Raw genomic sequence first — 15,440 nt, 5'->3', positions numbered from 1 at the left:
AGCCTCAATGATTCATATGAATGGATTAATTAACCAGCAAGAATTCCCCAGTGCTTTTAGACAGGAATTGTGATTTAAACCAACCCTGGTGCATTGATGTGAGTCACTGTGTGTGAACCTCCCAACAATGGGTCGCTGCTCCAAAACAGACATTAGCTGAACTTCACGACAGGACTGAGATTCTTCCTGTTTGATTCTCTGGTGCACAGCCAGCAAGGTTAACATCGAGAAATTGCCTTTTTTTTGTACAGGAGCCTCTGAAAGCTTCAACAGCTGCCTCTGTATCTGCAAATCAAAGTGCTCCAAAGGTAAGTGATAATTCAAACGTTGAATGTGAAATATGAGCATATCTATCACAGCAGAGGCAGGCCAGCAGCTTATAGTTTCATTTGCCACTCTGGCACTTCAAATATCTGTGAAAGTAATTTTAGGATCATACATTCACAGGCTCAATGGACACAGCATACAATTTGAAGATCCTGTTTTCTATTTAAGTCTCTGTCATGAGCTCACTTCCCAAATCTCCCAGCTGATGCAGTGCATTCCTGCTGCCCTGTCCTCTCTGTGCTCTCTCTCTCTCTCTCTCTCTCTCTCTGTCCATGGGTGGGTTAATACTGAAGTCAATCTGGACGTCATCACTTAATAACCATATAACCATATAACAATTACAGCACGGAAACAGGCCATCTCAACCCTTCTAGTCCATGCCGAACACATATTCTCCCCTAGTCCCATATACCTGCACTCAGACCATAACCCTCCATACCTTTCCCGTCCATATAACTATCCAATTTATTTTTAAATGATAAAAACGAACCTGCCTCCACCACCTCCACTGGAAGCTCATTCCACACAGCCACCACTCTCTGAGTAAAGAAGTTCCCCCTCATGTTACCCCTAAACTGTCCCTTAATTCTCAAGTCATGTCCCCTTGTTTGAATCTTCCCTACTCTCAGTGGGAAAAGCTTATCCACGTCAACTCTGTCTATCCCTCTCATCATTTTAAAGGCCTCTATCAAGTCCCCCCTTAGCCTTCTGCGCTCCAAAGAATAAAGCCTTAACTTGTTCAACCTTTCTCTGTAACTTAGTTGCTGAAACCCAGGCAACATTCTAGTAAATCTCCTCTGTACTCTCTCTATTTTGATTAGCAACAAGTTGGCTTTCTGTATCCCTGTGGTGTGCTCTCAAGCTGCCAATGTTTCAGCCTGCTCATTATCAGTAAACCTGGCTTTATTCATAATTATCAGATGCATGGCAGTGTGATTGACTTAAGGGCATGTCCCACCAGCATGTGATTGCGAGCGCAACCAAACGTGGTGGCTTGAGGCGTACGGCCTCGCGGGGCCGGTCCCACTTCCAACCGCGGAGCCGTCTGTAGTTGTGCGGGGCTGGTCCCGACATCATACTCACCAATCAGCTGGGCAGGAGGCGGGCCGACTGAATTTGGACGTCGCACGGCGTCGGGCGGTTACGTCGTCACGCAACGGCACGCCGGGTGGCGATGTCATCGCGCAGCGCTAGGCGCACGCCATCAAGACGTTGCGTACGGCCTCAATGCGGCTGCGGGCCGGCAGGCTGTTGCCGCGCGGAATTTTTATACAGTGTCAGTTTTTCGGAGCTCCACGCGATCTCCGCACAACTCCATACGGCTCCGGCGATCGTAGTGGGAGCGGCCCCGTGAGGCCGTACGGCTCAAGCGACCACGTTAGGTCGCGCTCGCCGCATGCAGTCACATGCTGGTGGGACAGGCCCTTAAGTATCGCACCCACAGTTGCCCTCCTGCATTGTAAATCATCACGTTGGAATGGGAGCAGGAGGCTGTTTCATTTCTGTGGGGCAGTCAGACATTATTCCAGCCACATTTTCAGCAATACATTTCACTGCTGATTGTACAGATGACGTTTAACTTGAATGTAAGTAATGTATTTTCTTTTTAAAGGGTAAAGATCCATTTGACCTACTTGCAAAAACCCTTCCATCAGAGGCACCTGACAAATCAGCTCCAAAATATACTGGCCCTGCAGTGAAGGTAATATTTTTCCGCTGCTAGTTTCTGACCTCGAATCCTGTCACAACACGATATAGATACATACATAGATACATAGACAATAGGTGCAGGAGTAGGCCATTCGGCCCTTCCAGCCAGCACCGCCATTCAATGTGATCATGGCTGATCATCCACACACAGTATCCCGTTCCTGCCTTCTCCCCATACCCCTTGATTCCGCTAGCCCGAAGAGCTCTATCCAACCCTCTTTTGAATGCATCCAGTGAATCAACCTCCACTGCCTTCTGTGGTAGAGAATTCCACAAATTCACAACTCATTGTGTGAAAAAGTTTTCCCTTATCTCAGTTCTAAATGGCCTGCCCCTTATTCTTAAACGGTGGTCCCTGGTTTTGGACTCCCCCAGCATCAGGAACATGTTTCCTGCATCTAGCGTGTCCAATGGCTAAATAATTTTATATGTTAATATGTCGGAGTATTTCCTGCCACAGCAAGCATACATTGTTACGCTTGAGATGATTCTGTCCCCACTACAGTGATTCATTGTGTAACTAATGCATTGTACTTCCTGCAGTAATGTTCGTTTTTTCTTACATCTGTGCTTCTTATTCTTCCTTTTCAACATCATTTCCTTGGGTCTGCTATAGTTACAAGTTTGCATTTATGTAGCCCATCTAGTTTGCAACAAATGTTTCAAAGCAATCATAACATGATAATTTAACTATAGGCAGATGGGATATGAGGAGGAATGAGTCATTTGAGGAGGGATAACAATGAATTTGAAGGAGTTGGAGAATGTCCGAGGTGTAGGAATCACTGGGGGCATCTGGTTAATAGAAGAGAAGTTAGGTGTTGGGTCCATACATAAATGAGAACTAGGTTATCGGCAGGATGAGCATTTTCTGATGAACCTGGAAGGAGCAAATAAAGGTTGGGGTGGGTAATAAGAAAGTTGAGATAAGTGCTGAGATGTGGAGGAGGCTGAAGGAAGATTTCACTTGATGAACAAAGGAAGATATGTTGAAGCAACAGAAGTAGATAAATGACCAAGATAAACTTTGTCAATGCTGAAGTTTAGATTAATATTACAGCAATAATTAGCACTCATAATAGATGGATAAACCCAGCATGCTCAAATAAACACTCATCTGTACCGTTTGGATGAGAGAATAAAGATAGTGGGAATGTAACAATCAAAGCTTTTGTTGCAGAGTATCATAGCTATAAAACATCCAAACTCCAGACTACATCAGTGGAAATGCGTGAATATTGCCTGACTTCGGATGTGGCAATGGAGTTTAGTTTAGTTTAGAGATACAAGCCCTTGGGCCCACCGAGTGTGTGCTGTAGCGATCCCCACACATTAACTATAATACACACACTCGGGACAATTTACACCTACTAGCCTGTATGTCTTTGGCATGTGAGGGGAAACCAAAGATTTCGGAGAAGACCCACGCAGTCATGGGGAGAACATACAAACTCCGTACAGACAGAACAAGGGGTCACAGTTTAAGGATAAGGGGAAAATCTTTTAGGACCGAGATGAGAAAAACATTTTTCACACAGAGAGTGGTGAATCTCTGGAATTCTCTGCCACAGAGGGTAGTTGAGGCCAGTTCATTGGCTATATTTAAGTTAGGTGTTAGATGTGGCCCTTGTGGCTAAAGGGATCAGGGGGGGTATGGAGAGAAGGCAGGTACAGGTTACTGAGTTGGATGATCAGCCATGATCATATTGAATGGTTGTGCAGGCTCGAAGGGCCGAATGGCCTACTCCTGCACCTCTTTTCTATGTTTCTATGACAGCACCCATAGTCTGGATCTAACCCAGGTCTCTGGCGCTGCAAACGCTGTAAGGCAGCAGCTTTACCGCTGCGCCACCGTGCCGTTGGGCGTTTCATCTTCTATGGCCACCTTTCATAGATCTAAGTATGGCGATATAGTCTTGTCTGTCCTTGGGTACATATGTTTAAAACAATGGAGAATCTCAGCAGAATTGATTTTGTAAATGCAACTTCATGTAATTTATCCTCGAGGCACAAGATATGGAAATTCAAGCTTCACATGCACATTTGGTTGATTTTTAAAAATCAAAGTATACTTTCAGGAATCCGATTCTTCCAAGAAGAAAGCTGAACTTGTGGGAGAAACTGAAGAATCCATACCGCCCGATTATAGATTTACACTGCCAGCTGATCCAAAGGTCTGATCCAATAATTAGTTTGCATTAAGTCGACACAATTTTAGCAGCAGAAATTACCCTTAAATCACCATAATTATAGATATTCAAATATTAATGTAAAACTAAAGTTTGTATGCACATACGCCTTCCACTGAGTAATCACATTTGTTTAATCCAAATGCTGTGACTAATCAAATATTTGTTCAACCTCCTGCCATGTTTACTCTGCACCAGTTTTTCACTGCCGCGATGTATTGTGCTTTGCTGCTTGCCGCTTTACCAGTTATTTTACTTTCTAAATTATTTTGTTATCACATGAAGGATTTCATTTAATTTCCCTCTTTGCAATAGGATAAAGACAAAACTAAATTGCCCGCCTCCTCTACTGGTGCAGGAACAAAACCAAAGGTAATAGAGAAGATTAAGTTTAAGCTTTTAATTCCTTCTGCAGTAATCTTCTATAGGGTGCCACTGCAGCAGTTTGTGACTCTCCTAATCTCATAGTTCAAGATTCAAGAGAGTTTATTGTCATGTGTCCCAGATAGGACAATGAAATCCTTACTTTGCTTCAGCACACAAACAGAACATACAGCACGGTAGGCATGCCCTACTCCACAGAACAATTTTTTTTTCCCCCTTAGATCAGTGTACCATCCCTTCTACCATATGCCTATCCAATTTATTTTTAAATATATGAACCTGCACACATTCCATGGGAAATAAGCTGATAAAGTGCATATTACCCCTAAACTTCTGATAATGGGCTATTAACAGTTCAGTGTCCATATACCATTTAGTGCACACATGAATAAATAAACTGATAAAGTGAATTTAATAATGGGCTATTAATGTTCAGAGTTTAGTCCGAGCTGAGTTTAATAGTGATGGCTGTGGGGAAGTAGTTATTCCTGAACCTGGTTGTTGCAGTCTTCAGGCTCCTGTACCTTCTACCTGAAGATAGCAGGGAGATGAGTGTGTGGCTAGGATAGTGTGGGTCTTTGATGATACTGCCAGTCTTTTTGAGGCAGCGACTGCGATAAATCCCCTCGATGGAAGGGAGATCAGAGCTGATGATGGACTGGGCAGTGTTTACTACATTTTGTAGTCTTTTCCACTCCAGGGCACTCAAGTTGCCGAACCAAGCCATGATGCAACCGGTCAGCATGCTCTCTACTGTGCACCTGTAGATGTTAGAGAGAGTCCTCCTTGACAAACCAACTCTCCGTAATCTTCTCAGGAAGTAGAGGCGCTGATGTGCTTTCTTAATAGTTGCATCAATGATCTCGGACCAGGAAAGATCTTCAGAGATGTGCACGCCCAGGAATTTGAAGCTCTTGACCCTTTCCACCATCGACCCGTTGATATAAACGGGACTGTGGGTCCCCATCCTACCCCTTCCAAAGTCCACAATCAGTTCCTTGGTTTTGCTGGTGTTGAGGGCCAGGTTATTGCGCTGGCACCATATGGACAGTCACTCGATCTCTCTTCTATACTCTGACTCGACCCCATCAGTGATACGTCCCACAACAGTGGTGGCATCAGCGAACTTGATGATGGAGTTCGCACTATGACCGGCTACGCAGTCATGAGTATAGAGGGAGTACAGCAGGGGGTTGAGCACGCAGCCTTGAGGTGCTCCCGTGCTGATTGTTATCGAGGCTGACACATTTCCACCAATACGAACAGACTGTGGTCTGTGAATGAAGTTAGAAAGTGTGTCTAGGTTTTTCTCCATACTTAGTGCTGGGGTCAAGATAAATGTTGATCTAATTATTGCATCATATTGGAAGACCCCATGTTTTCTTTTTGGAAGAAATACAATTTGTGTTTTTGATTTCTTCTTAAAGTGATCAGGAAGAGAACTATCGCAGGAACTATGACAACATTTAGCGAGTACAATCGCAATGTTTAAGAAACAATTAGACAGGTACATAGATATGATAAGTTTAGAAGGATATCGGCCAAACGCAGACATGTGGGACAAATGTAGATGGGATATAAAAAAGCTGGAGAAACTCAGCGGGTGCAGCAGCATCTATGGAGTGAAGGAAATAGGCGACGTTTCGGGCCGAAACCCTTCTTCAGACCATCTACAAAGAAACCCTTCTTTGTAGATGGGACATGTTGGTCGGTGTAGGCAAGAAGCTGAAGGGCCTGTTTCCATGCTGTATGATTCTGTGACTATGACTTTAAGAGAAAGATGAAATACTCGGAAAATAAGAATTGCAATTGAGCAGTAAAAGTAATGTGGCCCACCAATTCTCATTGTCATCATTTCATCCATCATTGTGCCTTTCATCCAGGCTTAGCAGGATATTGTGCCTTTTACTGTCCCCGTTAGAGTCTGACTCTAGATTTTTATGCCACATCTAACTCCCTTTTGGATGAACTGGCCAAACTACCCTCTGTGGCAGAGAGTTCCAGAGAGTGTGAAAAAACTTACTTAAGGATTTCCCCCTTAAAAGACTTCCCCAGCTCGGGAACAATCTTCCTGCTCTAGCCTGTATGCAGATTTTGATCCAAATAATTGATAGATTTTTATGTCAGTTTTTTTGGATCTGGCAACATTTGCAACCGACAGCTCAGCAATTTGCAGATGATCCAATAATTTCAATTTACATAGTATTTTTGTAAATATTTTGTAAAATTTTATATACATTGCTTTTACATTGTATTTCAAAGTGAATACATTGTATCTTAATATTTACACAAATGCTTTCTGATTTTGCAACCTCTGTGGTGGCGTTTTCTGGATTATAAAATGCAAGCAAATTTAAACCGATGCACCCTCTCTTGGGCCTGATCAGACATTCATTTAAGAGGAACATTCACTGGAACTACTAATCATTCTCAGTCAATTGGTGATCATGACATGTGCAACTTAAAGAGAAGAAAGGAGAAATTCCAGGGTTGGGGTAAATTGCCACCACTAAAGCGTGCTTCAATATTGAGGGATTGAGGGGGGATCTTATAGAAACTTACAAAATTCTTAAGGGGTTGGACAGGCTAGAAGTAGGAAGATTGTTCCCGATGTTGGAGAAGTCCAGAACAAGGGGTCACAGTTTAAGGATAAGGGGGAAATCCTTTAGGACCGAGATGAGAAAAACATTTTTCACACAGAGAGTGGTGAATCTCTGGAATTCTCTGCCACAGAATGTAGTTGAGGCCAGTTCATATTTAAGAGGGAGCTAGATGTGGCCCTTGTGACTAAAGGGATCAGGGGGTATGGAGAGAAGGCAGGTACAGGATACCGAGTTGGATGATCAGCCATGATCATATTGAATGGTGGTGCAGGCTCGAAGGGCCGAATGGCCTACTCCTGCACCTATTTTCTATGTTTCTACATTTGAAGATTATGTTATTTGCCCTTGAAATATTTGTGATCTGTTGTAACTGCATTTATTTACTGTTCCCACAGGCGATGGCAGAGGGTGATGCCCTAAAGGCTCTGTCAGCAGACCTTGTCGAATGCTCTGCCGCTCCAGTTTCAAAATGTTCAGCTCCAGTTTCCCACACTGTAGCGCCGCCCTCTCTGCAGAAGCCGGTAAGACTTGTGTCATAGTGTTGGGGGACTAAAGATGGGGAGTATTGTGGAGCGAAGGAGATAGGCAACGTTTGGGGGAGGTAGGAAGGGGCAGCATCTGCAGTTCCGTTTTTAACGCTTTGTCTACTCCACTGCGATGTCTCCTCAAGGTATGCCTACTTTGAAGAAGTTCTCCTCCTCCCTCCGGGGACAGTTTCACAACCTCTTCTCTAACTGCTCTCCCTCTGTGATTCCCCCTTCCCTCCTACTCTATGACTTCTCCCCTTTCTACCTCTCCCTCAGCCCTCGGGCCTCCTCCTTTTTCCTTTCTTCTCCCCGCCTCCTCCCACCCCCCATCAGTCTGAAGAAGGGTGCAGCAGCATCTATGGAGCGAAGGAAATAGGCAACGTTTCGGGCCGAAACCCTTCTTCAGAGTTTCGGCCCGAAACGTTGCCTATTTCCTTCGCTTCATAGATGCTGCTGCACCCGCTGAGTTTCTCCAGCATTTTTGTGTACCCTTCGATTCTCCAGCATCTGCAGTTCCTTCTTAAACACATGGGGAGTATTGTTCATGGTCCTGGTTTTGCGATCTTTTTGGTAACAGCCAATTACCAAATGCAGTTTTTTTTTTGGCCAAGACTTGTAAGGTAGCAATGTCATCCTTGTATATTTATAAAGATATTCCAGGAAGGACAATGGACAAGAATGGCAAGAATGAGAAGCTTGGATGATGAGAGAGGTTGTAAATTTGGTCAAATAGAAAAATAAAGCACATGTTAGATTTAGCAGGAAGAAATCAACAGGGCCATTGAGGAATATGAAGGAAAGAGGAAAAATACTCGGGCAGGGAATTAGGGCCCGAAAGGGCTATGAAATGTCATTGACAAGTCCGATTTAAATGAATTTCAAGGCATTTTATACCTATTTTACAAACTTCAGGAAGAGGGTTGGACCACTCAAGGATAAAGGAGGAAAGTTGAGGTAAGCTATTGTGGAGGATTCTTAAGGATAGGATTTGCTCAGCTTCAGAAGAGAATGGGCTAATTAGGGGCACAGCATGGTTTTTTTCCAGGGCAAGTCATAACCTGCAAACATGATTGAGAAGGTGATGGAGTTGATTGGGTGGTGTGTAGGGCAGTGGATGTTATCCACATTGACTATAGTAAAGTATCTAACAAAGAACCTCGTGGTAGGCTGATTCAGAAGAACTAAGATGCATGGGATCCATGCTGATTAGGTAGTCAGATTAGAACTGCTTACCTGTAGATGACAAAGGGTAGTGGTAGAGGTGGTGTCATTCAGGTGGCAGTTCTGCGACCAGTAGCACTCTGCAGGGATCAGTGCTGGGGCCTCTGTTGTTTGTGATTATGTATAAATGACTTGGATGAAAATGTAGGTGGGTTGGTTAGTAAGTTTGAGGATGGCGCAGAAATTGGTGGAGTTGCGAACAGTTCTTCAGGCTCTGCAGCCTAATATCGATGGAGCTGGAAGCCTCCTCGAACTGTTATGTGCCCCACCATGGGGGCATGGACTTAACATCGGCGCGGATCCCTTGCCTGGGATCGCTCCTACCGCCACCACCGTGGACTTGCCAACAAGGGCTCGCAGTCTAAGGTGAGGCTGGTCGGGAGCTCCAACGTCGTGGAAGACTTGACCAGCCCCGATGCGAGGTTTGATCACCCGGCGTGGGGGTGCTGACATCCCCCTGATGCGGGAGCTTGATCACCTTGATGCGGAGGGCCTGAACACCGCCGGCTACAGGAGTCAAGATCATCCCAACAATGAAGAGCTCGAGGCCCCTGACTGAAGAACAAAAGGAAGGATGAACTGTGGTGGATATTCATGTTAAAATGTGTTTTTGAGTGATCTGTTACTTTTAATTGTACGACTGACCTGGCCAATGAAATACCTCGTATGTTGCAAAACTTACTTGGCGAATGAAGTGTGATTCTGATTCTGATAGTTTGCCACAGGTGTGCAAATGTGATAGTGGTGTTTAAGGGGCTTTTAGATAAGCACATTGGATATTCAGCTAATGGAGGGATATGTCTTGTATGTAGGCAGAAGGGATGACTTTAACATGACATCGTGTTTGCCACAGATATAACCATATAACACGAATATCATGAGATTAAGGCCGTTCCTGTGCTATAATGTTCTATGACAGTTTTTGTTGGTATATTGAACAGAAGTCAAGAAACTAGATTTATTTTCCATTTGTCATGCAAAGTGGATGCTGCATAGGTCATGTGACAAAAATTACTAACTTCATTAGTAAAATAATTATTACGTTTCCTTTGCATCGTTAAGTTCAGATAAAATATATCCCATGCTGCTAACAAAAATAAGGGAGGAAATGGTATGATTTCTCTTTGAGGAAGAGTAAAAAAAAAAAAAGCTGAAATTTGTGTTTCTATTTGAAGAATCATATTCTAAATGAGATGAACCCTGTATTTCTGGATCAATTCATTCTGTCTTAGAACGGAAACTAAAAGCAGGCATTACTGGAGCGACTGGGAGGAAACAATTAATGTTTGCTAAACTTTTAAGAAATCATATACTGAAAACCATAACTGTTTCTAATTTAGGTGAAAACTATTGAATTTTTACTTTTAATAGAATAATTCTGAGTAGTGTACATATAGAATTACAAATTCTAGAGACATTGCTCCTGTTTTTAGTGCTTTTAATGTCTTTTAATTTTTACTGTTTTATAGTCCTTTGTTTTACGGTTTTTAATGGTTTGCAATAACTTCTTGTCCATGAGTTCTCATGTACAGCACTTTGTGGCAACTGCAGTTGTTTAAAGTGCTTTATAAATAAAGTTATTATTATTATAAATAAAGTTATTATTATTAGGAGTTAATTTAATTCAAAAATTGCAGCAAAACCCTTTAAATTCCTATATTATTAACAACTTTAGCTTAGAAATTACAGTTCACATTGTCATTTTGGTTAATTACTTGATATCTTATTCCACATAACAATTCTAAGTTATATTGTGATCGATGCCACTCCTTTACAATTGCTATCATATTTATGGTGTTAGACGTGGTTTTTAGAAACCTAGTGCAATTGAGATAAAAGTTGTCAATCTAAAATAATTATTGAAATGTTCTTGTCACCAAGGCACCTCTGCGAGCATCAACAGCTGCCTCAGTATCTTCAAGTCAAGGTAGTACTAAGGTGAGTGATGAGAGTAAAATGTGAAAAGAGGGTGTCCTTGTTTGTAGCAGAAATTGAACCCGTGGACTATTGAATAATTTATAGAAAGAAAGGTTAAAAACAAATTGATTCCATTGCTTGGTACTGAATTGAGAAAAGGCCGATCTGCTCTTTGGAAGTAAATTTCACCATTGACTGTGCAAATCAGATACAATTAGAAACTTTCTGGGGGGGGTTTCAACAGTGAACTGAAAAGTTGCTCTATAATGTTGATTGTGCTCATATTTTGATCTGTGGCAAGTGAAATGAAACATTGGCAACAAGTCTCCAAATCTGAGGAAGGACATTATTGCCATAGAGGGAGTGCAGAGAAGGTTCACCAGACTGATTCCTGGGATGTTAGGACTGTCTTATGAAAAGTTGCTTTATACTCTGTAGAATTTAGGAGCTCATATTTTGATAGTGGCAATTCTTAAGGGGTTGGACAGGCTAGATGGCAACAATGTTGGGGTGTCCAGGACAAGGGGTCACAGCTTAAGGATAAGGGGGAAATCCTTTAAAACCGAGATGAGAAGAACTTTTTTCACACAGAGAGTGGCGAATCTCTGGAACTCTCTGCCACAGCAGGGTAGTGATGGCAGCAATGGCTAATTTTAAGAGGGAGTTAGATGTGGCCCTTCTGGCTAAGGGGATCAGGGGGTATGGCGAGAAGGCAGGTACGGGATACTGAGTTGGATGATCAGCCATGATCATATTGAATGGCGGTGCAGGCTCGAAGGGCCGAATGGCCTACTCCTGCACCTAATTTCTATGTTTCTATGTTAAGTGGATGTTGGTGGATTGGGCTGGTTTCCTCCTTACTTTGCTTCTCGTGAAAGCCAGGGCGAATAAATTGAGGAATGATGGCAGCAATAATTTAGCAGCTTTATTGTGCCCCTATCAGCTAAATTTTGAACAACGTTCTCTGCATTGCTATCCACAACCTTGATGTAAGGTTAGTGTGTGGTGGATGAAAGCCTCTTGTCAGATGTTATACAGACTCATAAACATGTAGTGCATTGTAACAGGCCCGTTGACCACTCCCTCTGTGCCGACCATAATGCTAACCTCTGCTAGTCCCACTTGCCTGCATTTATTTCATATCCCTCCATACCTTGTTTATTTAAGTACATATCCTGATGCCTCTTTGAATGTTGTTGCTGTTTCTACCTCTACCCCTCCTCTGGCAACTTATTCCAGATATGAACCACTTTCTGTGTGAAAATTCACCGTTTACATCTCCTTTAAACTCTCACTAAAACCTATTTCCTCAATCTTATTCACCCCTGTCATGGTGTATATCTATATTCACCCGTATCATGGGAAATAGATATTGGCTATTTACTCCATCCATGCCTCCCAATTTTATATATCTATCTCAACTTTCGGCCTGCTTCACTCCAGAGAATATTGTTGCAGTCATAGTCATACAGCATGGAAACAGGCCCTGCAGTCCAACCAAGATGCCCCATCTGCAATAGTCCCACCTGCCCAAGTTTGGCCCATATCCGTCTAAACCTTTCTTATCCATGTACTGGTCCAAATGTCTTTTAAATGTTGTGATAGTATCTGCCTCAACGACCTCCTCTAGCAGCTTGTTCCATATACCTACCAACCTCTGTGTGAAAAAATTGTCCCTCAGGTTCCTATTAAATCTTATCCCCTCTCACCTTGAATCTCCCCCTAACACCTCAACCCCTATCCAATCTCTCCTTATAACTCAAGCCCTCCAATCTAGGCAAAACCTTCTAGAATCTTCTCTGTGCCCTCTCTAGTTTAATCATATCGTTCTTATAACGTGGTGACCAGAATTGCGTACAATATTCTCAGTACATCTAAACAACATTTTGTACAACTGTAATGTGATGTCCCAAGTCTTATATTTGAGGTCTTGCTGATGAAGGCAAACACACCATAGTCTTTCCTCACCACTCTGACAACTCGTGTTGTCACCTGCAAGGAACTATGTACATTTCCCCAAGCTCTCCCTGTTCAACAACTTTCCCCAGGTCCTAGCCATTCACTGTGCATGTCCTACCTGGGCTAATTTCCCAAAATGTATCATTTTGCCCTTGTCGGAGTTAAATACTATCTGCCATTTCCTTGCCCACTTTCCCAGCTGATCAAATTCTTGTTGCAATATTAAATTTTGTATTTATCCCTGGTAAACCAGCATCTGGAGTTCTTTGTTTCTAAACCATTAAATAACCTTGTTCAATGTTCCCTGTACCACCAATTTTTGATGTTGTCTGCAAGCTTGCTAATATTAAAACATGACTACATTCTCATCCAAAGTATTAACATATATGACAAACAACATAGGAATTCGCACCAAATCCTGCAACACACCACTGATCAGAGGCCTCCAATCTGAAAAGCAACACTTCATCACTGTCTAAGAAGCAACTGCAGATGCTGAAAAACCAAAGGTACACAAAAATGCTGGAGAAACTCAGCGGGTGCAGCAGCATCTATGGAGTCTGAAGAAGGGTTTTGGCCCGAAACGTTGCCTACTTCCTTTGTTCCATAGATGCTGCTGAACCCGCTGAGTTTTTCCAGCATTTTTGTGTACCTTCATTAGTCTTTTGGTTCTTAAATCAGCCGACTTTGTATCTAATTTGTTATCTCACCATGGATCCCATGTGTTCTAACCTTCCATACCAGCATACCGTGCAGGATTTTGTCAAATACTTTGCTAAAGTTAGACAACTTCTACTGCCCTGACTGCCACAATCCCCTTGGTTACCTCTTCAAAAAAAATCAAATTGGAGAGGCATGTTTTCACACTTTGAATTGGAGTACATGGAATAATTTCAAACTCAGGACCATTATGGGTAGACAAATAGCAAGGACTGAGATCAATCAGCTTTGAAGGGAAGTTGCACTTTCATTGCTGTAGACTTTGGACATAAAGTTTGAGACTAAAATAGAAGTGAAAATGTATTTCTGAAAGATTTAAGTTGGTGCACTGATTAAGTGCCAGTCATTGTTTTGACGCCAAACATGGCCACTTGAAATAACATTTGCACATTGTGGTATTGGTTCATTAATAGGTTCACTTTCCGCTTTTCAACTTCCACCTCACGAGAAGCAAATTCAACCACAATAATTGATTTCAAATTCTCCAATCTGCCTATAATTTCCCCCCTTCTTTTCTGTGAATAAAAACATTGAGTATAAAATGCAATTTAGTTACTATTTTCCCCCCCAAGAATGTGGTCCTCTTTATTGTCAGAATATGTTTCTAATTAAATCACAAATGTCTTTTGCTTTGAAAGGATGAAGATCCATTTGACCTGCTTGCAGGCACCCTTCCATCAGAAGCACCAGATACGTCAGGTCCCAAGTACACTGGTCCTCCAGTGAAGGTACATTTTTAATGAATTTCCTGTCACTTCATAGGTATTCATCATGGTCTCTTTCTTTGTAAAGTGCGTATGTATCTACTTGTGTGATATCTTCCAGAGGATTACATAGTCTGACAAATAAAATTGGTCTCCCAAAACTTTGTCTGTGAATGGCCTTCCTCTTACTGTATCTTATGTTGTCATATTTTTGGAAGTGAATATATATTTTTATGTTGCCTCTCAGTAGAAAGCTGAACCCATAACTTCCTGATAGAGTTGAGTGAATGCCAGCACTGACTGAAGGCTGATAACCTGTTCATAAGCGTCTCGTTGCCGGAGATGAGATTAAGGATGCATGAAATTAAAACTTTGTTGCCCAAGATGATCTCGTGCAAGAGGTTCTGTTTATTTAGAGGGAACCTTTGTGGTCCAACATTGTAGCTGCAGGCAGTGAGGACCAAAGCCGTGAGTTAGAGACGTGTTATGCCCCTGTCCCACTTAGGAAACCTGAACAGAAACCTCTGGAGACTTTGCGCCCCACCCAAGGTTTCCGAGCGGTTCCCAGAGGTTGCAGGTGGTTGCCGGAGGTTGCAGGTAGTGGAGTGTAAGCAGGTAGGGAGACTGACAAAAACCTCCGGGAACCGCACGGAAACCTTGGGTGGGGCACAAAGTCTCCAGAGGTTTCCGTTCAGGTTTCCTAAGTGGGACAGGGGCATAAATCTGTACCCCTCAAATTAAGGAGTGGGGATGGAAATGAGGCCTGAAGGAATGACAGATTTTGGAGAACAGAAACATTGTTACTGTTCAGGGAATCTAATGTGTCAGATTATCATGTCGATAGAAATGTAACCACTGTAGCTATGGCCTGACATAGGTAGTCTCGTTCACAGTGTTATTTCAGTCTGTTTGTTAGCAATGTGTCAACTGAACAGATTTACATCTACAGTGAATAGTTACTAAATGCTGACTTTGGATTGAAAAAAATCATTTGAGGCGCAACGTAAATGTAGTACAATTCAATATTCATGTCAATTTTTGAATGTTATTTTTAATCCGTCCCATTTTCAGGAATCAGATGTTAACAAGAAGAAGGCTGAACGTGTAGGGGAAATTGAAGAATCCATACCTCCTGATTACAGATTTACTGAACAAACTGATCCAAAGGTTTGGCCCAAG

At 42.5% G+C, this 15,440-nt stretch overlaps 1 protein-coding gene across 3 annotated transcripts in view; it reads left to right on the top strand.

Moving 5' to 3' along the window:
• Nucleotides 1–15,440, top strand: part of LOC129695877 (calpastatin-like) — a 33,469-nt gene that overhangs the window by 6,647 nt on the left and 11,382 nt on the right. The window contains exons 5-12 of one of the 3 annotated variants that reach the window (XM_055633295.1): nt 252–308; nt 1,940–2,029; nt 4,116–4,211; nt 4,542–4,598; nt 7,609–7,734; nt 10,843–10,899; nt 14,196–14,285; nt 15,333–15,428. In XM_055633295.1, coding sequence (XP_055489270.1) covers nt 252–308; nt 1,940–2,029; nt 4,116–4,211; nt 4,542–4,598; nt 7,609–7,734; nt 10,843–10,899; nt 14,196–14,285; nt 15,333–15,428 — 669 coding nt within the window. The remainder of the gene's footprint in view (nt 1–251; nt 309–1,939; nt 2,030–4,115; nt 4,212–4,541; nt 4,599–7,608; nt 7,735–10,842; nt 10,900–14,195; nt 14,286–15,332; nt 15,429–15,440) is intronic. The other 2 variants (XM_055633296.1, XM_055633297.1) reach the window with 2 other exon arrangements.

The sequence above is a fragment of the Leucoraja erinacea genome, chromosome 3, assembly GCF_028641065.1.
Source record: "Leucoraja erinacea ecotype New England chromosome 3, Leri_hhj_1, whole genome shotgun sequence".
NCBI classification, from domain to species: domain Eukaryota; kingdom Metazoa; phylum Chordata; class Chondrichthyes; order Rajiformes; family Rajidae; genus Leucoraja; species Leucoraja erinaceus.
Note: the sequence above shows the minus strand (reverse complement) of the source record. Positions and strands in the feature narration are given on the sequence as shown.